The 22,483-nt window shown below is 40.1% G+C and overlaps 1 protein-coding gene and 1 long non-coding RNA gene across 2 annotated transcripts in view; one reads left to right on the plus strand and one right to left on the minus strand.

Moving 5' to 3' along the window:
* Positions 1-15,364, plus strand: part of CHN2 (chimerin 2) — a 163,060-nt gene extending 147,696 nt beyond the window's left edge. The window contains exons 10-13 of the mRNA XM_068674279.1: positions 1,787-1,864; positions 8,501-8,638; positions 9,890-9,995; positions 13,491-15,364. Coding sequence (XP_068530380.1) covers positions 1,787-1,864; positions 8,501-8,638; positions 9,890-9,995; positions 13,491-13,662 — 494 coding nt within the window. The 3' untranslated portion in view covers positions 13,663-15,364. The remainder of the gene's footprint in view (positions 1-1,786; positions 1,865-8,500; positions 8,639-9,889; positions 9,996-13,490) is intronic.
* On the minus strand, positions 3,092-22,465 carry LOC137852500 (uncharacterized). Its single transcript, XR_011093886.1, has 3 exons — positions 22,254-22,465; positions 5,612-5,671; positions 3,092-3,229 (listed from the first exon to the last, which is right to left on the minus strand). It is a non-coding gene; the product is annotated as an uncharacterized lncRNA (long non-coding RNA).
* Between the last annotated feature and the right edge of the window lie 18 nt (positions 22,466-22,483).

A 22,483-nucleotide genomic window follows, 5' to 3' on the forward strand; every position in this document is an offset into this window, starting at 1 on the left:
ATAGAACAGAATATTATGTTTATGTACACTGTGGACAGGATGAGAGAAGGATTTTTTTAGCATAGGTGATAACATTGCTTTGCATCAGCTAGTAAAATTAAATCATGACATTTCATAATGCAATTTACTGAAATGCTTTCTGAAAACATGTCAAAACAGGTATTATGTTACACTTTTGAAAGGGGTGAACTTTAAAATGAACTTTAAGTTCATGTTTAAGTGTCTTTTTTCATTATTTTCTTTTAACATACCTACAGACACTTCTAATTTCAGAGTAATCAGTTTAAATCAGGCCCATTATTAATAACCTTTGAGGACATTGTGGGCAAGAGCACATAAGTAGCTGGAAATGACTCAGACAAACAAGGTCACAGACTGTGGCGTTTTGTGGTGTTTTGCAAACTGCCCAGGGTAGGAACGTTTGCATGACACTCACCTACTGACTGAGGGATGTTGCGGCTCAGATAGCCTGCCACAGCCAAAACTCCAGTTTGTGACAGGCTTTTGCTACATGGAGAGGTATGCCAGATTGAAGAAGTACCATCTCTACTCCAACACATCTGCCAGACAGTAATGATCACATATTTTTGCTTTGGATAACAAATGTGTGCATTGTGCTGACCAATAAGCCAAATTTCCTTGTTAGTCATAGGTTTAGCACAGAAATCTCATAATGTTGAGTTCATGGCATCACAGTAATCTGCATGGCAACACATTGATGGTAGCCAAAGGGATTTCAAAGCCACGCATCATCTCCTGAAATGAATCAAAGATTTACAAGTAAATCCCCTGCACTGCTCTGTAAAGCTCTACCAGGATTATATCATCATTGCAGGGACAAACACAAAGAATAGCTTGGACTAAGACAGAAGAGCTTTACTGAGATGATACAGCAGTCAGCTACATTGCATTTGAGATATAATCACTTACTCATACATTTATTGATTAAGAGAAAATCTGCTGCCCACTCTCTGTTTTTTCAACATATTTAAATTTCTCTCTCTAATTGCTGTAGGACTTAATTTTTCTACTAAGACACTGATTTTATTCTTAAGTAGACAATGCACACCGGGTCTCGTAGGTAGGTTAGCACTTTGCACAGTCACAAGAAGAAGCTCTGGGATTAAAATAAATAACATCAGTGTAACTCTGTGTGGTTAGCTGTGCCTGCTCTGCTGGGCTGCTCTTTGTTTTATGTTGGCTTAGAGTAAGGGTGAGAGAGCATAAAGCAGGTCTCTTGTGCTGAAAGAACTGCAGAAGGGATGTACCAACATGGAGAACAGCATCCATCACCTGTATGAGCTACATGTATAGCTAAGTAAAGGCTGACAGCAACATTGGGAACAAATGTGCTCATAGGGAAAGGCAGTCTCTTATTTACATTGTTATTTATCATTAAGCAACCAGTAATAGCAAAGACAACCTCTAAGGCTTTATTAATTAGAGACAAATCCAGGAAAATCACCCACATAAAATATGTAAATCATTATAATAGCACATACTTCACCATTAACAAATGGCAATATTTTCTTCCAATATTATCTACTGTGTATCTACTGTTATTTTGAGTGCAACAAAATCAGAAAATATAAACTCATCTTTAATCCTGTAAAAACAATTTAAAATTACCTTGAATATTCCTTAAATGCTTCAGAGTTTCATGTTATAACAATAGTTTGCTGCATTTATCCAACATACCATTGTTCTTGCTTTGTTGCTTATGAACCTGTTGCTTTTTAACCTGTTAGTTATTGAAGCAAAGTTAACCAAGAACTTTTTGTTTCAGGATTGAAATCTGAGGGCCTCTATAGAGTCTCAGGCTTCACTGAGCACATTGAAGATGTGAAAATGGCCTTTGATCGAGGTACATTTTAAAATTCTGTACAATTTTTATCTAAACTTTCAAATCTAGGACTCTTCAGTTCTTTTGTACTTATATGGGTATCATGGTAATGAGACTTTTAAAAGCAGAAGTACGGAAAGCAGCCTGTCTTTTCTGGTGTCTTATATTAATCTGTTGTACTTTTCATAAGAAGAAATTATATTTCATAGTTGGAAAGAATAACTGAACAGTCAGTAAGTAATGGGAGGCAGAAGGCTAAGTGCTCAGGGGATTGGGTGATTGCTCAACCCAGCCTGGGCTCCAAGTTCAAGCATGAGCCTAGGTAGTGCCGGGGAAAGTTCTTGATCCTATCTTTAGCATACTCGGTGCTTTACAACATGATAACATTTATGGGTTTAAGAACCAGGAACTGCAACTGAGCACTCATTCCGCATGCAGCCTTGCAGAAAGCACCCCAACCACTGTGCATCTGATTGCCATTTCTGTGCCTGCACAGCCCGTGAGAGGCTTCGCCCCAGGTCCACCTCAGTGGGCACATGCCTGGTGGCATGGTAGGTCCAGGCACAGGCCAGGAAGTCAGTCCATGATTCATCAGGGTGCATGGCCAGGCACAGGCCATGATGCAGCTGGAGACAGGAATGTTGTTGCTCAGGCAGGGCCTGAGAAAGGCAGGAGACGTAGGAGAAGGCTCCAGGTGAGACTGGTCAAGGTCAACAAGGTCTCTGGGTGACCTCAGGGCCTGGCGCAAACCATAGTTACTGTGCCTGAATACTTCTTTGTCTGGGGACAGTTTGTCATGCAGACTTCACTGGCAAAAAGTCCAGCTATGTAAGTGGGAATTTCCAGTGACTGTTGTCATGCTATTCCCAAACGTCCTTTAAGAAAGTGATACAAAAATGTGTTGGATGCTGCAGTTGTGAAAATATACATGGTCGGACATGATTTGGGTGAAAGAGATGTAAAGTGCCATGACTGCTGTCATATGAAGATAACATTGCAGATGTGCTGCGTTAATCAGCTTTACTGAGAAGGTCACAGACCCCTGAGGTCCCACGCTGCCCCTCCAAGTAGTTCTAGCCTGGAAACTCTTTTGTTCTGTGTGGTAATTCTCTTCTACATGTACCAACCTGAACAAAACCCAGCAGAGAAGTGCAGGTTGAGGAGGGAAGAGTTTAAAGAAAGCAGACAGAAATTTATGTCTGAGGATGACTTGTGTACTGCAGCTGATGTAGTTCCTTTGTAAATGCTCTAACCATGGGAGTCAGCTCAGTTTTACGGAGTATCCTGTTATTGTTGCTGATGTTCCTGTCATGATCTGGTGGCAATCCGCACTTGATTTTGACCCGCAGCAAGGAAGAAAGTGTGATTTACTGGAAAAGGCAGCATCTATAAACAGGAAGAATAAAGTCACTGGCAGTATCAGATTTCCAAAGGAAAAAAGTATGGATAAACATGGAAGCAGAGAAAGCAAGAACTGAGTTTGCATACACAAGCTGTGGAGAAAACCACTGGCCATAAATTAATAAAAAACTATGTCTTCATTATCTTTTAACAATCTCACAAAGGAAGAGGGATAAGAAAGGAGAGAATTGTCGTGTTGCCATGAATAATGCTAAAAGCAGTGGAACAGTGCACAAATGCTTGCTATGATAATGCATGACTACAGTGTTGCTGAGACCAGATGCTGAAAACTTCCCCTTCCACTTCTGATAATGTTTTCTCTTTGAAATTAGATGGAAAGCAGAAGGATTTTTATTGTTGATTTTTGGGGTTGTTTTTTGTTTGTTTGTTTGTTTTCAGAAAGGGATTAAAAGAAAACAAAAATAGATTTTTTAACTGCCTTGTGGGCTGCACAGCTAGAAGGTGTTGTCAGCTGACAGAAGGTTAAATTGGCAAAAGATTTGCAACCTGACAGCTCAGGGCTGTTTTCCCTGTCAGATCCAGGTTTAGAGAGACTGAGACCCTATCCTTTCTTCTGCACCTCTTCCCCTGTGTCACCCTAAGAGCCAGAGCAGCAAGAAATGCAGTATCCAAGGGGCATGGAATATCCCAAATCTCTTATGCATGTGTCAGAGCTGGGAGGGAAAGGAGCTGAGAGCCAGGTGCAGGCTGTGATAGTTCCACATCCAGGAGTGCCTGGGAGGTTTATGTTCAAAATTCATTTTCTATCCAGAAAGTGAAATTTGTGGGAATTTTACAAAACTGTTGTTTCCACATTTACTACAAGAAATTAACACCCATGCAGCAAAAAAAAAAAAAAAAAAAAAAAAAAAAAAAGGATTTTTTTGTCTGAAATGGGAAATGGAAAATTCCTGATCAGTTCTGCTTAATAGATAAGTGTTGCAACAGGAGCAGCTGTACCTGTGGCTATGTCACTATGTCAGACATCCTGTCCTGGAGCTTATTGCATAGCAGAAAGTAAATGTGTTTTAAAAGAGCGTGGAATAGCTAGTTGTCAAAGCAGATGTTGAGAGCAGAGGTGTGAACCAAAGAAGAAAGCAGTTTAATCTAACTGATAATCCAGGCACGATACTAGGGGCTATACACTGGCCATGAATAAATTTAGCTTGACAATTTAGAGGCCACTTTCTAACCATCCGAAAGCAAGGCTCTGAAAGAAACTTCTAATAAAAGTAGGGCTAAACACCTTAGCTAGCTTGAAAATGGAAGTTGAGCAATTTATGGGAAGGAAGGCACTGCATGGTACCTGCTTTCGCAGAGTGGCACACTGTGATCACCGACCTCCCCCTCTCCTTCGTATCTGAGACATTCCCTGGGCACCCAGCTTGAATGCTCTAGTATGCTTTTGCATCTCTGGAAATACAGCTCTTAATAAGTGGTTTTGAAAGAAAAAAATGAAATCCTGCTATTTGAATACATGGAATGCATAGTTCAAATAATGTCATGTAGCTCTCTGTTTTCACAACTTTTGTTCATTAAGCCATAGGGTAGGGAAGACAGGATGATGTATGGACTGGGCACACAGGGCTGACTCGGCCATAGGGCACCTCTCCTGTTGATTTCATTTGCAGCTGAGGGGGCACAATGGACATAAGTCAGTCCTCCCCATGACTGATTGTTCCAGCCTTGTCAAAGAAACACTGGCTTGTTGCTTCCAAAGAATTACAGTGAGAACAGAAGAGCAAAGTCAGGCTTGAAAGTTAACGTCTCAGGAAGAGAATGGCATTCCATGGAATATTATTTTTGGCTGTAAAGCTGTGAGAGTTATTTTTAAAACTGGGAAAAGTTGGTCCTTATCTTGTCTAAGCAAAGGCTGCCTTGCAGAGCCAAAGTGGTGTAAATACCCCTGCTGTAAGGGAGAGTTGGGCTCTCCGAGGCACCGACAATGTTCCATTTCAGTGATTTTCATAATGAGAATGAGGGAGGGGAATAATGTGGATTTATTCTTGTGAATGTTGGTGCTGTACAACAACAGTTGCTCTCTGTGAGCATTGTTGAGCTGTGGCGCTCTGACAGCAATAAAACACTCATTGTGTGCTTTACCCACAGAGCTGCCATTGTCATAAATGCATTCTGTCCTTCCACTTGTTTGTATGACTGGCTGGTACAATACACTTGCTAAAAATATTATGCTGTTAAATATTACATGAGTACTCAAAGGGATCCTAACTCATATTCACACTCCTTTGCTAGTGTGTCTGAAAACCTGTCAAATTCCAAATCAAAAAAAAAAAAAAAGGAACTTAATTAGAAATGTAATTCAGTATTCAGAGGACATAGCTGAGACTTTGAGAATGTAATACTCACTCCATTTCCTTCTTTAATAAACTAATTATGTATTTCTGTGCATCCAAAGTCAACTGAAACCTCAGAAGAACAGAAAAAAAAAGTCTTGAAATGTTCAGACTTCAACACCATGCTGCAGAATATGTTGAGAGTCAAAGTAACAAGGAAAGGGGGATGATGGGTTTTGGGTATGATTAGGTATATTAAGCTTAAATGAACTGGATGTTTGTAATCCTATATTTAATTAAAAAAAAAAAACACATAGTATTAGTATATTCAATCATGTGCAGTGTCTTTGCAATGATGCTGAAAGTGCTAAATACAATCTGAGGAAATTTACTGTACTGAAGAGTTAAAAAGACAACTGTGGTAACGCAGAAGGTGCATATAATGCATATAAAATAGATGTAGTTCATACAATGTGTTGGTGTAGATGAACTCCTGTAAAATATGTGTTATGACTTTACCTGAAATGGATGAATTTTCTTTTTGTAGTGCTTTGAATTTTAAGTATGTTTAAATAAAAATACAAATCCAGGAAATTGGTGAATATAAGAAATAAGCCTGCCAACGGGCCTTCAGTGGCTGAAAATGAAAAAGAAAGACAATCCAAAATCTATTAAAGGAAAGGAAAATACATCTTCCCCTAAATACCCACTGCAGAAGTGTAGGTTTATTGTAACAGACATATTGTTATGCTTAGCAAAAATCTCAAAAAAAAAAAATCTTCAGTGCGTTTCCAATGGATGTACGTTTGTCTTTGAAGTGAAGAGAAAAATCTTTGACTCAGGAATTAACACATTTTTCCTGGAGCAACAGGTAAATAAGAGGTGTGCTTGAAGTACGTTGTGGTTTGAAGTACCTCTAGCTGAAGTGCCCCTTTAAGGAAGCATGCTGGGCTGCTTTGCAAAAGTACTAAATAAATAACACTTTCATTTAGTCTACCGGCGACCTGGATAATAGATGCAACCCTCTGCTTTGCTATATCTGTCCAGATGCAGCTGCTATCTCCTTGAAAGTATCTGTTTTCAGTGGAGCATTTTGAGTGCTCGGTGTCCATCAGTTAAAAAGGACTCTCCACACAAAGCTTTATAGGACTAATGCTACCGGGCCTGAAGCGTGTGGATTAAACAAAAGATTGGGGCAGTGTAAACATTCTCCTAGGGGTTATTGATGCTGTATTAAATTAAATGCTGATGGATGTATTCAGACTGCTCAGCCGCATCAAGAAAGGCTGCTTGTTTTAAACACTTAAGCATATAATCTCCTCTTGATGAGAACATGTAGGGCTATTAGTCTTAATGAGAATTATGTGCATACATTGGACAGGACATATTCCTTCAAGATTAATGCCATAGGTTTGTATAAAATGTCTACAATCAATATAAACTGTTTTATTCTGCTGTGAAAGCCTTTATCACCATCTTAGAAGCAGTGTATCAAGCACAACCCCTCATCTGTCTACATCAGGGTATGTCTACAAGCACCAGCTACTGTGAGACAAGCAAGGCAATGGATTTTCAGTGTGTCAGCGCCTCGGTGGTAAACAGTCCAAGCTTGTTCTTGCACCTCCTGGCAGACACAAGCGAACTCACTTCCACTGCTCAAGCAAGCCTAACCTTGCATGGCCCCAGTGGTCCCAAGTTTTTACTGGCTTTATCTTCTCTGCCTCCTGTGAGGGAAGTGCTGTTATCCTCACTTGAAAGGCTAAAAGGTTTAATTGATCTCAAAGTAGCCTGAGCTGAAATTAGGGATTAAATACAGACAGCATCAGTCCCTGCTTGACCACCGCCCTATCCTGTCTTTCTGCTTAAGACCACCAAGGGAGAGGCCCAGAGAAGAGAATGGACACACGTCCTCCAGGAAGGGAAGGATACCCAAATTTCTCAGAGTGGGGAAGCACGTGGGTGTTAAGGTACTAGATAGTACAGAACAGACAGTCATTTGAACTTGAAAATAATATTGATTCGCCCTTGCTGGTAGTTCTTGTAATTTCAGTCATTGCTCATTTTCAGTCGTTGCTCATTTTGCTGACCAGCAGCAATCGGAAATTTTAAACTTGTGATTAAAAGAGGTCCACAATGGAGTTTTGGATAGCTGTTACAATGTATTGGGGGGGGGGGGGAAGTACGTCATTAAAGTTGCATAATTCATCTATTTAGTTGTTCATCCGTTACAACTATCCATATTCATTTAACAAACTGCAATCCACGTTTGAGAACAAATCGTGTAGCTAAATGCCATAGCATGTCTATTTAAATTCAAATCTTTGCTACAAATAAATAATTCAAGTACAAAGACATTAGAAGGCATCCAGAAAATAAGAAGGCTTTCTGACTAGGTAATCAGCATAGATAGATTGGTGCAAGACTGAAAAGATTTGGATGTTTGCTCTGATTTTTGCTACTAGTCTCCTGGGGACATGGGAAATTCATGTTATTTCTCTGTGCCTCTGTTTCCCCAAATGCAAATAAAAATAGGGATTTATACTCCTGTGCATTGTTCTGTGGATACAAAATGCAACAGCAAGACAAGCTATTATAGCTTAATTTCAACATTTAACAAATTGGCCAAATTCAACAAATGTATTATTAACATGCCTTTTTTATCCAACATTAAATATCATATGTGAGATGCTACACTGCAGATATTGTCATTGCAACCACCAGCCTCACCAAAAGATGTCAGCAAATAAATTATTTAGTAAATGATATGGAAACCACCATTTCTCATTCATCCACTGTGAAGTTGGTAGCAATATAAGCAATATATTCTCATTTAAGCCTTCCAAATGCTTTCAGGTTGTTTTTTTTCTTGTCAGGTTGGACACGGTAAATCTGAATTAGAAACCTTGCCTTGCTTCAGTCAAAATTAGACTGTTTTCAAAAAGATTTCTTCTTCCTCTTCTAGATGGTGACAAGGCTGATATTTCTGCCAGTATTTATCCAGACATAAACATTATTACTGGAGCGCTGAAGCTATATTTCAGAGACTTACCGATTCCCGTGATCACCTATGACACCTATTCCAAATTCATAGAGGCAGCAAGTAAGTATTGCATAGTAATTGGTACTGTTCTTTAATCGCATTTCCTATCCATAACGCTGTTCACATTGAAGGAAAAGACAGACAACAAATCATAAAGAAGGGTATTGTTCTGTATGTTGCTTCTCAGACATGTGCTTCTTTTACATGAAACTGTTGCCTGATTGTTAATGGAGAAGGAACTTCATGCAGGTAAAAAAAAATAAACCTAAGAGTGTAAAAATACTGACTGGTTAGTGAAAAAAAGTAAAGATCTGAGGTAACTAAAAAGTAGCACACTTTCTTCTTTAAAAAATATTCTTCATGATTTTGAAATGGCACACAGTATACCAATAAGCAGGACGTCTGCATCACCATGCTGGGTTCCCCCCCCTTCTAGCTCCACCAGCCTTGCGCTGCCCTGGCAGCCACAGGCACCTCTCTATTGCACTCTTAGCTTTCTCCTTAGTCAGAAAACTTAATCTTGCTTGCCACTTGTCTTACAAAAAACATGCTCAGGGGAAGCAAAATCACAAATACAAAATCACAAAATACAAAAATCCCTTAAAAGCAGGACATAAAGATTCTTACTTTTCTAAAATTTCAAGCTCCTGGTGTCATTTTTATGAAAAGTCTTGGGAGACATGTAATTCTGACTCAGATCACACCTTAGGAATCTGTATTTTTCATGTAAAACACATGTAAATCTCACTCATATTTTTAAAGAGATTGCCAAAAAGTCTTGAGTAAGCACTGAATACTCACACATCACTGATACCTACATACTTAAATATGTTCAGCAATCTCACTTTGTTTATGTAATTCCATGTCACGTTAGTCTCTCTACCTAAAATTTAGCATAGTTCAGTGTGAACAAGAACAGTCTCTAAAGCATATGCTTTATCCATGGTCCCATCTTGTTTGGCCAGCTAACAGAAGTAATCGTTCATGAGATTTTATTAAAAAGTCAGTTCAGGCAGTGTATGAAGAGGTACTTAATACAGCTCAGGTACTGTACCTATACAGACCTGTAGCTAGAGCTGCAGACCATGGAGTTGACTACTGGGTGGTCTTTTTTGCTGATTTCTTTGTACAGCCATTCTTTTGAGGTTGCAGAAGTTGCTGATAAGCTTCCTGCTTAGGAGTTTAGTGTTTATCCCTTCAAGCACAGTCAATGGCTTGTAAAGGACTCCATAATAATAACATCTTCCTGAATTACTGCTGTTTACAAACGAAAGGCTCTATTAACATTAATCCTGTTTGGTGTTTTTACAGAAATCTCCAATCCTGATGAACGACTAGAAGCAATACATGAAGTGTTGATGTTACTTCCTGCTGCTCACTATGAGACACTTAGATACCTAATGATTCATCTCAAAAAGTAAGTTAATTGGCACGTAGGATAATTCTTGAAAAGCATAACAATTTTCTGCTTTAAAAGAGCTATGTTACAGAAAACCCTAATAAAGCTTCCATTAAGGCACTACCACTAAAACAGCAACATTACAAATAAACAGACAAGCTATATTTGTATAAATGACTATAAACTATGCACATATATAGCATAGATTCTTTTGCTGGCAGATTATTGCAAGCCTTTGAAGAGTTAATTAAGATTTGTCACATTTCTCTGAGGCAGATAATACCTGAAAAAATACTGGAATGGTAGGTACTTTAGAGATGTGTTAGATGTTCTGTGGCAAGTCATTGCTTCTGCCTCCCCTTACCTCCTGCTTTGTCTTCCTGCACTATAACCCTAAAAGGAAGGAGCTGTCTCTTACTAGTTGTTTGCTCACATCATCATGAAACCAAGAATCAGGAAGGGCCTATTTTTATACTACAAGTAAAAGCAATACAGGCACTTTCCAGTTATTTCATGTCTCTTCTGGTTTTAAACACACACTGCCTCATTTATTTTCCAAAACTTCTTTACTCTGAAGGAATGCAAAATTTTCAAAAGTACCTAAATTTCATTTTGTGACTTGAGGATGTACTCCCAAGTTTTCAAATTTTTTATCTAGATACCTAGGAAAATTAGGAAGTGCTCTGAAGAGGCATAGGATGTCTCACTCATTAATTTAAAGCAAAATTTTTTTTCAAATACATGCTAACTCCATATCACATGCCACAGAAAGCCTTGTTTGTAAGTTTTTTAAAAACTGAAGCTGAGTAAAGACTGACAGTGTCATCTCAAAACATGCCTTCATTTAAGAATATATTGCCTGAGATATCCCTTTTCTGTTAAAGTTTATGGTTTATTTGGAAACAACAAAAAAGGGGATAAGGGAGGAATTCAGCTACTCACCTTTTAAGAATTTTCTGTTTTTTATCTGCACTATTCTGCAGTATTAATGCCAACATGAAAACGAAGATACCTCAACTCACAAAAAAATTGCATCAGAGGGCTTGTGTGATGTGCATTTCAGCTTAATTCAGTTCTCATTATGCAGAGACTTTTCTTCATTTTGAATTGTCTCAGGTCATTACACTGAGTAATTCTTTCTTTTGATGAGACATTACCTGGGCATGTGGGAGCTCCTTTGGACTTTGCAGAAATGAGATGTGTAAACACCCAACCTTGTCAGCACATCTGCCTGGACGATTCAAGACAACCCACATTAGCTTTTAAGAAAGCCTATGGAGGGTGCAGACAAGCCAGGGACCTACATACAAGAGCAGTGCTTTCATGTCCTGGCAGCAGATTTTTAATAGCCAAAAAGACAATTTACTTGCCTTCATTCTTTTTCATGAACTGAGCTACTGATGAGACTAAAAAAAAAAAAATCAAACAGCTGATTGATCCCATTCTCTGAAATACTTGCATGCCAGGCAATACATTTGCTCTCCTTTTCCAAATTGTAGCTTTCAGCATCTGCACTGCAATCAAGCATGCGCCAGTTCGTATGGACAATTTGACAGTGAGATCTCAAAGAGAAAGAGGGAAGGTTCCTCTAGGTTCAGGTTATGCTGTTCTGTAGGTTAGACATAGCATCCCATCTCCAGCTGCATAGAGTCCTTCCTGCATGAAGAAAACATGTGCTGATGTCAAGGAGTCTTTTATGTAAAGACTGCAGGGCCATAGCCTCTATACCAGCACTCATTGTCAACAGAAAAGAAAAAGCATTGAGTTGTTAGAAGCACTTCATATTCCTTTATCAAATGAAAGGGACACAAAATTGAGCTCAGCCAAAGTTCAGTATGTTTTGTGTTGCTTTTGAAAATAGTAGAACTACCTTTCTAGTATCTGTTTATTGCCTTTCTCTCTCCTCCCTTGAAAGAATACCTAGCATAGTCAGGAAAATCCTGCAAAGGATAACATTGGCAATGAAGAATGGGCTTGTCAGTCAATTAATTAATTGTTTTCTTCAATCAAATAGAAATTTTCTTTCTGATAACATTTTACTCTGAATTGGAGGAAATAGAGTAGAATGAGCAGTCCCCCCTGTGGTGAAACTCCAACCATGCTGGAGTTTCAGTCAAGCTGAACCTCCTGTGCTCACCCCAGGCTATGCTGTCAACAAGCCCCATACACCTGCACAGAGGTGCTAGTAAGATGTATAGTAAGATGTATGTGTTGTTACATAGCTGTTCAAGACCCCTGCTGTATACAGGCACAGATGGAAAGCAGTGCTGGGCATATAGACTTGTACAATAGCAGCTAGAGCTAGGCAGCCTCGGTTTGCCTTTCCTCCTTGCAAAGCAACAGCTAATGTATCTGTGTTAGATATGATACAAGGTGGTGATACAGCTCTGAGTAGGGGCACTAATGGATTCCTGACCTGAAAGAAAAAAGAAAAAGTGATTTTCCTTGGCAGAAAATCTGCTCCACTCTTTCCTCTGCTCCACCCTTGCAGAGGATTTATGTGTGGAAGAGTTGTCCAACTTCACACAGGCTCTACTTAGTAACATCAAGTGTCTGGTCCATGAGAGACCTTGGCTGTCTCTTAACAGCAGTGCAAGAGCCCTCTCAAGACTAAACTCAAATTCCAAAGGGTTGCTGGGACAACACTGATGTGGTCCAGTTGTACCAGTGGAAGCAGACTTTGTATTTTCCAGTAGGCCTAAGGGCCAACTTCTCTGCTGTCAGTGTTTTCTCTAGCCACATGGAGCCTATCTTCTCTAGAATTTACATCCGTGAACCATGTCAGGGAACAAAACAGCCTGGGCTCCTTCCTAGAGGTGCCTCTGGTCTCTGTGAAAGATGGATGGCATTTGTAGCCATCCAGCTTCTAGCTACATGGAGCCTGCCTGAACAGAACAAAAGCCACCTTTCTGGACTGCTCCAGGTTTCAGCCTACTCCTAAATATAAAGAATAAGCAAAATAACTCATCTGTTGGTTGGCCTGAGATAGCCAGCAAGCCAGAAACATGTGATCAGGTTGGCTGCTGAAGGCTGGAAGCATGTCTGTGAGCAATGGGCCATTGGTCATCAAAAGAAATTCTGGGTTCATGGTCAGCATCCATACCTGGCGTGACGTACACCAAGCACAACATGAAAGAGAAATCTAATTACTGTAGAGTAGGGGACTTGCCCATACATCATAATTTCAACCAGGATTCTGTTTTTCAAAAAATAAATTGCCACTAATTTATTATACCTTAATGGGTAGCCATGTAGAATAATCACTCCAGAGTTACAGGAGGGGTGTTTAAAGGCACTGGAATACATAGCCCCACCATAACTGCATTGTACTTGCAATGGAAATAGTTACTGTGGAAATAGATGCTACACTGAGTGAAAGTAAAAATTGTTACCAAAAATTGTCCGTATCTGGCAATGCTTAATGTGAATCAGGACTGCAGGTTAAGATAAAATATGTACTTTTCTTCTGGGAAGTGAACTACTTACCTTTTTATTTATTTTCTTCTATTTTAGGGTTACTTTGCATGAAAAGGAGAATTTTATGAATGCTGAAAACCTGGGAATAGTGTTTGGACCTACTTTAATGAGACCTCCAGAGGACAGTACCCTGGCTACTCTGAATGACATGCGGTACCAGAAGCTAATTGTGCAAATTCTAATAGAAAATGAGGATGTTCTCTTTTAGACAAACATAGGTGCATCTTCAAAGCCATTTGTTTAAAAATAATTAGTTTGAAGGGAAAACAACATTTCTTTAATTTTTTAAAAAATGAAGGAAGAGTTCCTTGGCTGCACTTCAATTTCTGCAAAGTTGCAGATGGATGCCAAAATGTTTAGGGAAAGCCTATGTCTCATAGACATATGCCTCTTTGTAGAAGGGAAAAAAGGTCAGAAAAAATCCTCTCACCTTGTATCTTTTGCCTTGCCTCAGATGTATATTTGTTTTGAGAAGTTGCAAACAATTTTATTGTTAACTTATTAAGAAACACAAAACATATTTTAATATGGCTAGAGAAGCAAAAAGGTACTTAATCAGTGTTGCTTGTATACAGCTATACATTTCCCTCTCCATAAGACATAATTATATATGTCAATTGTGAAACAGAACCTATATTATAAAGATATTTTTACTTTACCTAGCTGAAAGAATGACATTTTATTTTAGCAAACTATAAATCAATGCGGTGCATTGATTATTTTCCATGTAATTCTTTCCTGCATTTTTGCTATGATATATTGAAAACCATTACCACTAATGCAGTATTATCCTGACATACCTCTTTCATGGCAAATGTTTTAAAGGAGAATCTTGTGTGTATTCCAACTTTCCTTAGGTTTCTTTGCATTTAGGCACTAGCATTCTAAGATTGTATAGTACACTTCTAACCATTTCATATTTCCTGAAACATAGTATTTTCTTTTTTTTTTTTTTCTACTCCCATATAAAATATGGTATTGAGAATTTTTGAAAGTCCTGGTGGTAATATCAGTTTCACATGCCAGATTTATTATTTTTTTTTTTATCACATTAATATGTAAGTTAAGTGATGCTGGGACACTGGATATTTTCTGGCCTTGTTGAAAAGTTAGCACTTTTTGGGTTAAATATGAAGGATTTGTTTTTCTTTCTGTAAAAATCAAGCTATGTTTTGTCATGTTTCTGTATTTATAAACGTACAGTAAATCTGCTGAAAATGTAGGTATTTCTCTTGAATGTGTTTCCTGATGGTTTGTTAAAAAAAAAAAAGACAAAAAAGACAAAAAAAAAAAAAAAAACAAGAATATGTAGGAAATGTGGAAGTTGGTAAATTTAATTATTACCAAATTTTAATATTTTTCTCCCCTCACAAACATTGACCTACAGAGTTCATAGTCTAACTGCAACTTATTCTTAATGTTAAAACTGTTTCTCAGCATGAGATGTTTCTGCAAGCATAGAAAATCAGCATACTTTACTACCACACTCAATTTTCAATACAAAAGAACTATAATAATTCCTCATCTTGATCATTTGTATCATATGCTTGGTAACTCAGTTTCCTGAATTATTTCAGGGAGCACATGTTTCTATTCAAATTGAAAAATATGTGTAACTATGATAATGAACGGAAGTGGAGGGTATTACTGTAAATTTGTTGTCTTCTAGAGAAATAACTAAGGGCTAGATAGATTAACCCAGATTGCAGAGCAAAAGCTAAATAGTCTGAGTTCCCAATACTTCTATAGATCCTCCTGACTTGTACAGGACTATTTGTTGTAGGTTACGTACTACTTAATACTGTCATAAAAATGATCTGGAAATGGTTTTATTTTGTGAAGTGAAATATGCTTTGTAATTTATGATAGTGTAAATGGAAGGAAAATCCCATTAAATGTGTTAAGGAGTTCTGGTGTCTGTCACTGTCCATATGGCAAACCGCTGAATGAAAATCAGTCTCGAACTATGATCCTGACATGGCTGGAAAATACTTGGAAAACTTGAAGTAGTTTTATTAATGCCAGCAGTTTCAGTGGTACTCAGGTGCCCATACTACCAAACCTCTGTGTACATATATTTACTACCATTACTCTGAACCACCTATGTGTAAAGCTTCAAGCAAGCAAAGAATCAAAAATATCAATCCCATCAATTCTATGCTTTCCAAAAATCGATATAATCATAGCAATTTTCTGATCCCTCGAATGCAGACATTTGAATAGCAATGATTTTATTTATTTTTTCTAGTCCATTCAGTTAAGTGTTATATTTTAAAGGCAAAAAATATATATATTTTAGTACCTTATTTTTGCAGGAACACAAGCCATTCTGCTTTTGTTTCTCCCGTTCCTTCTACCATTAGCAAACTGGTAGTCTTCACATGTCTTACGGTCTGGGATCTTTGCCACATATACCAGCCTAGGGATTCAAAGCAGTATGTTTAGAAATACCCATGCACAGTGTCTTTGGAGGGGCAGCAGTTTCTCTTCTGCTCAGTGGAGGGAAAATATGATTCTGCATCTCAAAAGCTAAATACCTAATGAAGCTTCCATGTGTGTCTTGGCTAATGCGTAGCCACCATCCTTGGTGTGCTTGGCTTGCTGTGGAGGTAGAAGGATCCTGTCCCCTCCATACCGTGTTAGTGCTGTCTTGTACTGCACACACGTGGTCTCTTGTGGCAGACTTGCTGTGGCCACCACAGCTGTACCTGGGTCTGAGCAGCACCTCAGAGGTCTGGTATCTCTGCTCCAGACTCACCATAAATGAAAAGCCAGCAGAGTTGTCTCCATAAAGCTGACTGTCAATGCAAACCTGTACTCCACTACACAGAAAAAAATGTTGTGTCTGACTGGGTTACATCAACTCCTTCCTTTTGCTTCAAAGCATTCAGCAGAGTGTGATATCGATCTCACACCAGGCACTACAGGACAGCAGTCAGAGTCATTTGAAAGGAGCTCCAGGAGATTCTGGTTGTGCTGGTGTAACTTCCCTGCAAGGTCATGTCACCTAAGGCAGCTGTGCGTCCTGGGAAGCAGGTGAGACAGCTGCATTTCACTGCAGCTGAATGTTAGGCAGGAGCTTCGTTGTTCTCCAGGTCCTGCAGAAGGGCCTTGGTGGCCTGCTGGGGGGGCAGCAGTCATGCTGTACTGCAGCATCCATGCATGCTCCCCAAATGCCATTCTGCTAGCCCCATCTTCTGGTGTGATGGGTGCTGTCTGTACCCCGATACAACTGGTCCTTGGAGCTTCCACGGTGAGACAGCTCACCTCCCATAACGCAGAATTGTCTTAGCTGTGCTTAGTAAAACATTGCATGGAGTTAATGATTTATAACACAGTCACTTTCGTACATGCTGTGGAGCAGCTGAAGGCTCTTCTTCCTAGTTCAGTCTTTACAAGACTCACTGCAGCCAGGTTTAACTATTCTGAACCTGCTGGGACAACTCAATGAAGGAATTGTCTCATGAGAACAGTATAGTCTGATATTTACAGCCTGTATCCCACACACTGCACATCCCAGTCATGCTCTCTCCTTTATGCCCACAGGATTTAGTTTCCCCACCTGCATCCTTTAGCCTTCCCTGAGTCCCCTGCTGTACACCCCATGCATCCCAAGCTGGAGAAGGGGCTGCACATGCTGAGTCTGGCTCCAAGGAATGAGTGTGCTGAAAAGGCAGCTGGCAGGCAAGACTGTACGGAGAGGTGCTGAAGGGTTTCTTCATTTGTCTGGGGCCAGAAACCAGTTGTCATGCAACTTTATGATCTCTCTCCTACTGTCAAATATCATTGAAATTGGACAATTGGATTCAAAGGTTACTGATGAAGAAGATAAATTTGCAAAAAGAGAAACAAAGAGCCTATGGGTAATACATTGTTTCCATGGGAAAACTTCTTATAAATAAAGTTAGAAAGGAGACACAGGTTTGCTGTCAACTCCACTGCTCTGCAAGCAGATAGCTTAAGACACAGAACAGGTGAATCAGCACCACGTTCATTTTATTTCTAAGCAAAAGGTAAGACTGCAGTTTCCTATGCACTTAGCAGTCTGAAAGCTCACACAGGGTTTGAGTTTAATGAAGGAGACAAATCTGCAGAGATGCATGACCTTAGATTTTGGGAAGATCTGCATCAGGTTTGGGATCTCTTATGAGACAAGGTGCTTAAGGAAAGACCTGAGCAGTGTGTGACTGTCAAATTTAAGATACAGGAGTGGGGAGGGAATGTGGGTGTAGTATTGGGCAAATCCCTGGTGTTTTTAAGACCTGAGATGTGCCAGGAGTGCCTGTGGTAACAGTCAGCTCGGCTGAAGGAAGACTTGAAGTCCCATCACCAAAGAGGTGAAAGTGAGCATAAGTACTGAGAGCAGTTTGCAGAGCACATGGAGCACTGTCTTTTGCAATAAACTCATGCTGCACGATGCTGATCTGTGCAAACAAGGCACCGAGAGCTAACTGTGTTTGCACAGGACCCCACCTGGACTCACACATCTGGAGGACACTTTCTAAATCCATCTTGGCTGCTGCTGCCCCTCTGCCTCCATCCCACCTCAAGACGAAGACAGCCCACAGCCACGCTGGTGCTGCCAGTGTCACTCCCCTCACAGCCCACACAGCCAAGTCCGTGGCAGGACAGAGCTGCTGCCCTGCTGAGAGGTCAGAGAGGGCAGGAAAGGAGACGGTGGTGGGTCAAAGGCTTACCAATGTCTTCATGAGTGGGCACTTCTCCAGCAGTTCAAGCTCCCCAAAGGAGCAGCAGCTGGAGAGGCTGATGTTTTCCCTCCATGCTGCGATTTCCCCAAACCCTGCTCATTAGGCACATGCAGCAAGGACCTGCCTGGCATCCTTCTTAGTTCTTTGTCTGCAGAAAAGGGAGGAAGAAGATCTGAGTGCCAACAGACCCCAGCACAGATAAGCAGGAACCACTGAAAACTCTGAGCAGGAAGGTAATTGACAAACACTTACACAAGGAGAAGAATGCCATCTAACTGGATCCTCAAAGCAGAATTATATTGCCGTATCCCCTAAAGCTATCTAAAGGCAATAAAGAGACTATAGGGCTCATAGAGATAAGAGTAAGAGCATCAATACGTTTTATGTTCCTTAGCTTGTAGAGATTCATTCCTTGATTAAAGCAATATCATGGTTAAGATTCAGAAGTCTGAACCTTAAGAAACTGATTGTTGCTGAATGCCGTAGGGCTTGCATATTTACCACATCGGTGGGTCTTACTGGAACCTGTATCTTACATTCTCTTTAAAGGCATGGTCTTCTGGTTATAACCATGCTGATGCTATGGCTAAAGACAGGATTGGGAGTTCAAAGCCTGAAGGACCTGGAGTATTGCAGGATGGTGTTTGGACTGCAGAGAGGAAGAAAGCATGTGTCAGATGATGCCCGAACCGTATAAGCTGTGATAGAAATGAGCAAAAGGTTATGACCTGTCGGTTCAGTTTACGTTATCCTTAGGGGTGTCATGAACCAAGCTTACCACTGGAAACTGGAAGCTGCATTCACTGCGTGGTCCTGCAGGACCTCCTGAGGTAGGGAGGCTGAAGCTGAGAAGAGTGAAAGTGTTCTCTTTCCTAAAAGTATGAGTCACTTGTCACTATGAAAATGAAGGTTAGAATGACGATTAGGGTTAACTTTAGGGTTTGGATCTAGAGATCTTGAAGAACACAAATTTGAAGACACCTTATTTTCTGTTCTGCTATAGGGCAGGTATGTGTATGACCAATGCACATGAAGAAGCAATTTACCATACGCTGTTGACCAAGGCGATCAGAAGGGAACCTGGGGTCCATTGGTGTTTATAACCAAACTGTTAAGGGTCAGTTAAGAATCCAAATACTCAGGAACCTGTATTCTTCCTCAGGCTGCTGCACAGCCCTCAGTATTAGGAACAGGGCTGAGGTCAACAAGGGAGGGGGTTTGGGCGTGGAAGGTATGAGGGTGAGGGGAGTTGTGGGCATGAGTCTAACGGTTATAATTAAGGTGGAAATTAGGGTTAGACTTTGGAAATCTAAAGCCTAAGAACAGAATTGGGGTCAGTGCTGATATACGTGGAGTAACTCTTACACTGCATTGATAGGCACCAGTGCTTTACTGTCTTTTTTGATGAAGCTTGAACCCTTCATTTTAGGCATGGGTATTGTTAAGGTAAAGTTTCATAATCTATTGTGCTCTGAGCCAAATTTCTTCTTGAAGCCAAACTTTCCATTGAACAAAGATGATCAGCATCAACGCAAGTTAACATCTGACATTCCTCTACAGGACTAGCTCCTTTCATAGAGCTACCATTAGGGCTTGTGTAAGTAACGATATTGTTCAGGCTACTGTTGGAAGTAAGATTAGGAGAGTTAAGACTACATCTGTGTCACTCAATAAAACGGGGCCAAGGACCTCTCCCATGCCAAGCAGCACGAACTTGCCCTGTCCAAATTATCTTCACTGAGGTCTTCTCGGGGCCCTTGGTAGCTATCACCTGTGGCCTTTGAGAATATTTATTTTTTTCTAGAAGCACTGAATCAAAATATTATGATTTAGTGTCCATAACAATGCAAAGGCCATGTTGCAGCCCATCAGACTGGAATTTTTATTCCCTGAGGCCGAGATGGTGTAATGCATGTAGCATGAGGAGTAGTTGTGTATTGAAATATTTGAGGGTGCAAAACCTGTTACAATAAATATCAATAAATTTTATTACAATAAATAGATTTTACGAAGTATACAATAAATAAATAGAGTATAAATTATTATAAAACTGGAGAACTGTGGAGGGAGACAAACTGGTGTAATTCTGTCCATTCTGTCTAGGAGAATAATCCCTTGCTCTTATGGCCTCCAAACCATGCCTGAACAGTGGGTATTAAATAACATTAGGCCAAAATCATGCCAGGGTGTCACCACTGACAATATGGCTGATTGATGAGGTACAAGGTTCAAACTCACTCCTTGGCTCTATTTTTTCGGCAGTACAGACATAGGCTGGGTGTGAAATGCTGCATTTCTTATCAGATACTGCAGTCCCACAGCATTTAGCAGCAATGTGGTCTCAACTGGGAAAATGTTCCTCTCTACAAAAGGGTTGTAGTCCTTCGCCATAGTTAAGGCAAAGGCTGAGGTTTGAGATGCTGCTAGCACTTTGAAATCTAAAGCTTAACAAACTGAAATTATCACTGGCTTCTTCATAGCAGACAGTTTGACGTGGATGGGAGCCAATTCTTCATGTGTTTTTTTCCAGTACCTATGGCACCCTTGGTTATAATTAAGATGACATCTAGGGTGTGTGATCTAAGAGTTTCAAGAACTGATCTTAATGCAGAATGCTGAAAGGCCCACTTGTGCCAACAGCATTGCAAAGTTTCTTTCTAAGGGCCAATTGCTCAGTGGTATGTCAGGTCAGAGTTAGAGTCTTAACTTGCAGAATCAAGTGTGCTGTTGAATGTTGCTGGGAACATGGACTTATGAAGAGCTCTGCCCTCTGTAGGTGCCAACACCATATGTTCTTGTTTACAAGAGGCTCAAACATCGTTGGACCCCTTTCATATAATTGTATCTGCATTTAATATTGGGGCTAAAGTTATGTTATGCTTTGTTTTACTCTTAGTTTTTGAAATGAAGTTAGTCTTTGAGAACCTAAATCTTGAGAATCTTAGTTCTGAATTTTGGACAACTTGCTGAGTTATGAAGTGACCCAATGTCAGTATGATCCAATCCTGCAAAAAAGGAGCATGTTACAATGAGGAAGAGACAGACTCCTTTTATAACGTATTGGGGTGTCTGCTAGAATCCCACACATTTACCCAGTTGGACATACAAAATCACGTTAATTTTATTCTCTTGTTCTGCAAAGAAAGGGCAGAATTTAACTGCAGCAGTCTTAAAATAAATATAGTATTTAACTTCCACACATTGAAAGAACTATGTAATTGATTGTTTTGCTTTCTTTTTATATCAATTCTGTAAATATGTGCACACTGAAGGAACACAACAACTGCTTACTGTTGCAGTAAGAAAGGGGCAGAACATACATTTTTCACTGCCAGAGCTGTTTTTATATAAACATTAACCTCGGTGACAATCTTGTGTAACTGTGTTGTGACTGATTCATAGCAGTGACTTTCAGATGCAGAGCAGGTTTTGCTGTTCTCCTGTGCAGCCGCATACACTCTCCCACTCACAACATCCCTTATAAAGCTTTCTGAACTGCCTGTCTCCTTTCAAGAGACCCTATTTTCAGGAAAGTGCCAAAAGGGACAAATCTCCTTCATTGCAAGATTCTTAGACTGAACAGAGAAATGCACCAATATGGTGAAAGTTTGGTGTTATATCAGCTAAGAGGTCAGGCCTATGGTAGTCAAATTAAAATAAACAAGTAATACACTGGCAAATGTTTTGTATAAGAGTGGAAGCTATGAATGTTAACCAATAATGTTCTGTGACAAGGACTTAAATTTGTGCTTATTTCTCCACAAACTCCCAGGCAGTGTTGGGGGACACAAGATGAGGAGAAATGCCGCTGTTTCTTTCTCCGTAGACACGAATGTGTAGCACAGCAGCAGGTTATACTCACTGGGGGAAACAGCCCCATGGTCTCAGAGCCCGATGCCTTGATGCTATCAGTCTTGGAAAATGTTAGTCACTTGCTTGTTTGGAGGCAATGTAAAGGCTCTCTTTTCTTGCTGGAAGTTACTGGTTTATTCCAGAGTAGGGATTTTTTTTGCTGTTGAAACCAGCGAGCAGGACAGTTTAGAGTGCTTTCAAGTGTGTGTGCATGCATGCTTCCTTACCCAAGGCTTACCTTTACGGGCTTGCAGGGAAGCAACAAGCAGCAGGAGGTGAACTGCAAAGGGGAGGAGGCCGAAATACCTCTGCTCCCACCGACTCCTCCACAGGCAGCCTCGAATAACGGAGCGCGCAGCTGGTGGGTGCTAGGAGCCGCATGAATTTTAGGAGTTTTGTTTCTCCAAACGAATCGCCGCTTTCAGCGCGGTGCAGGCACACCTCGCTCCTTCTCTGCGGCTGATCGGG

Source organism: Anas acuta, chromosome 2 (genome assembly GCF_963932015.1).
Source record: "Anas acuta chromosome 2, bAnaAcu1.1, whole genome shotgun sequence".
NCBI classification, from domain to species: domain Eukaryota; kingdom Metazoa; phylum Chordata; class Aves; order Anseriformes; family Anatidae; genus Anas; species Anas acuta.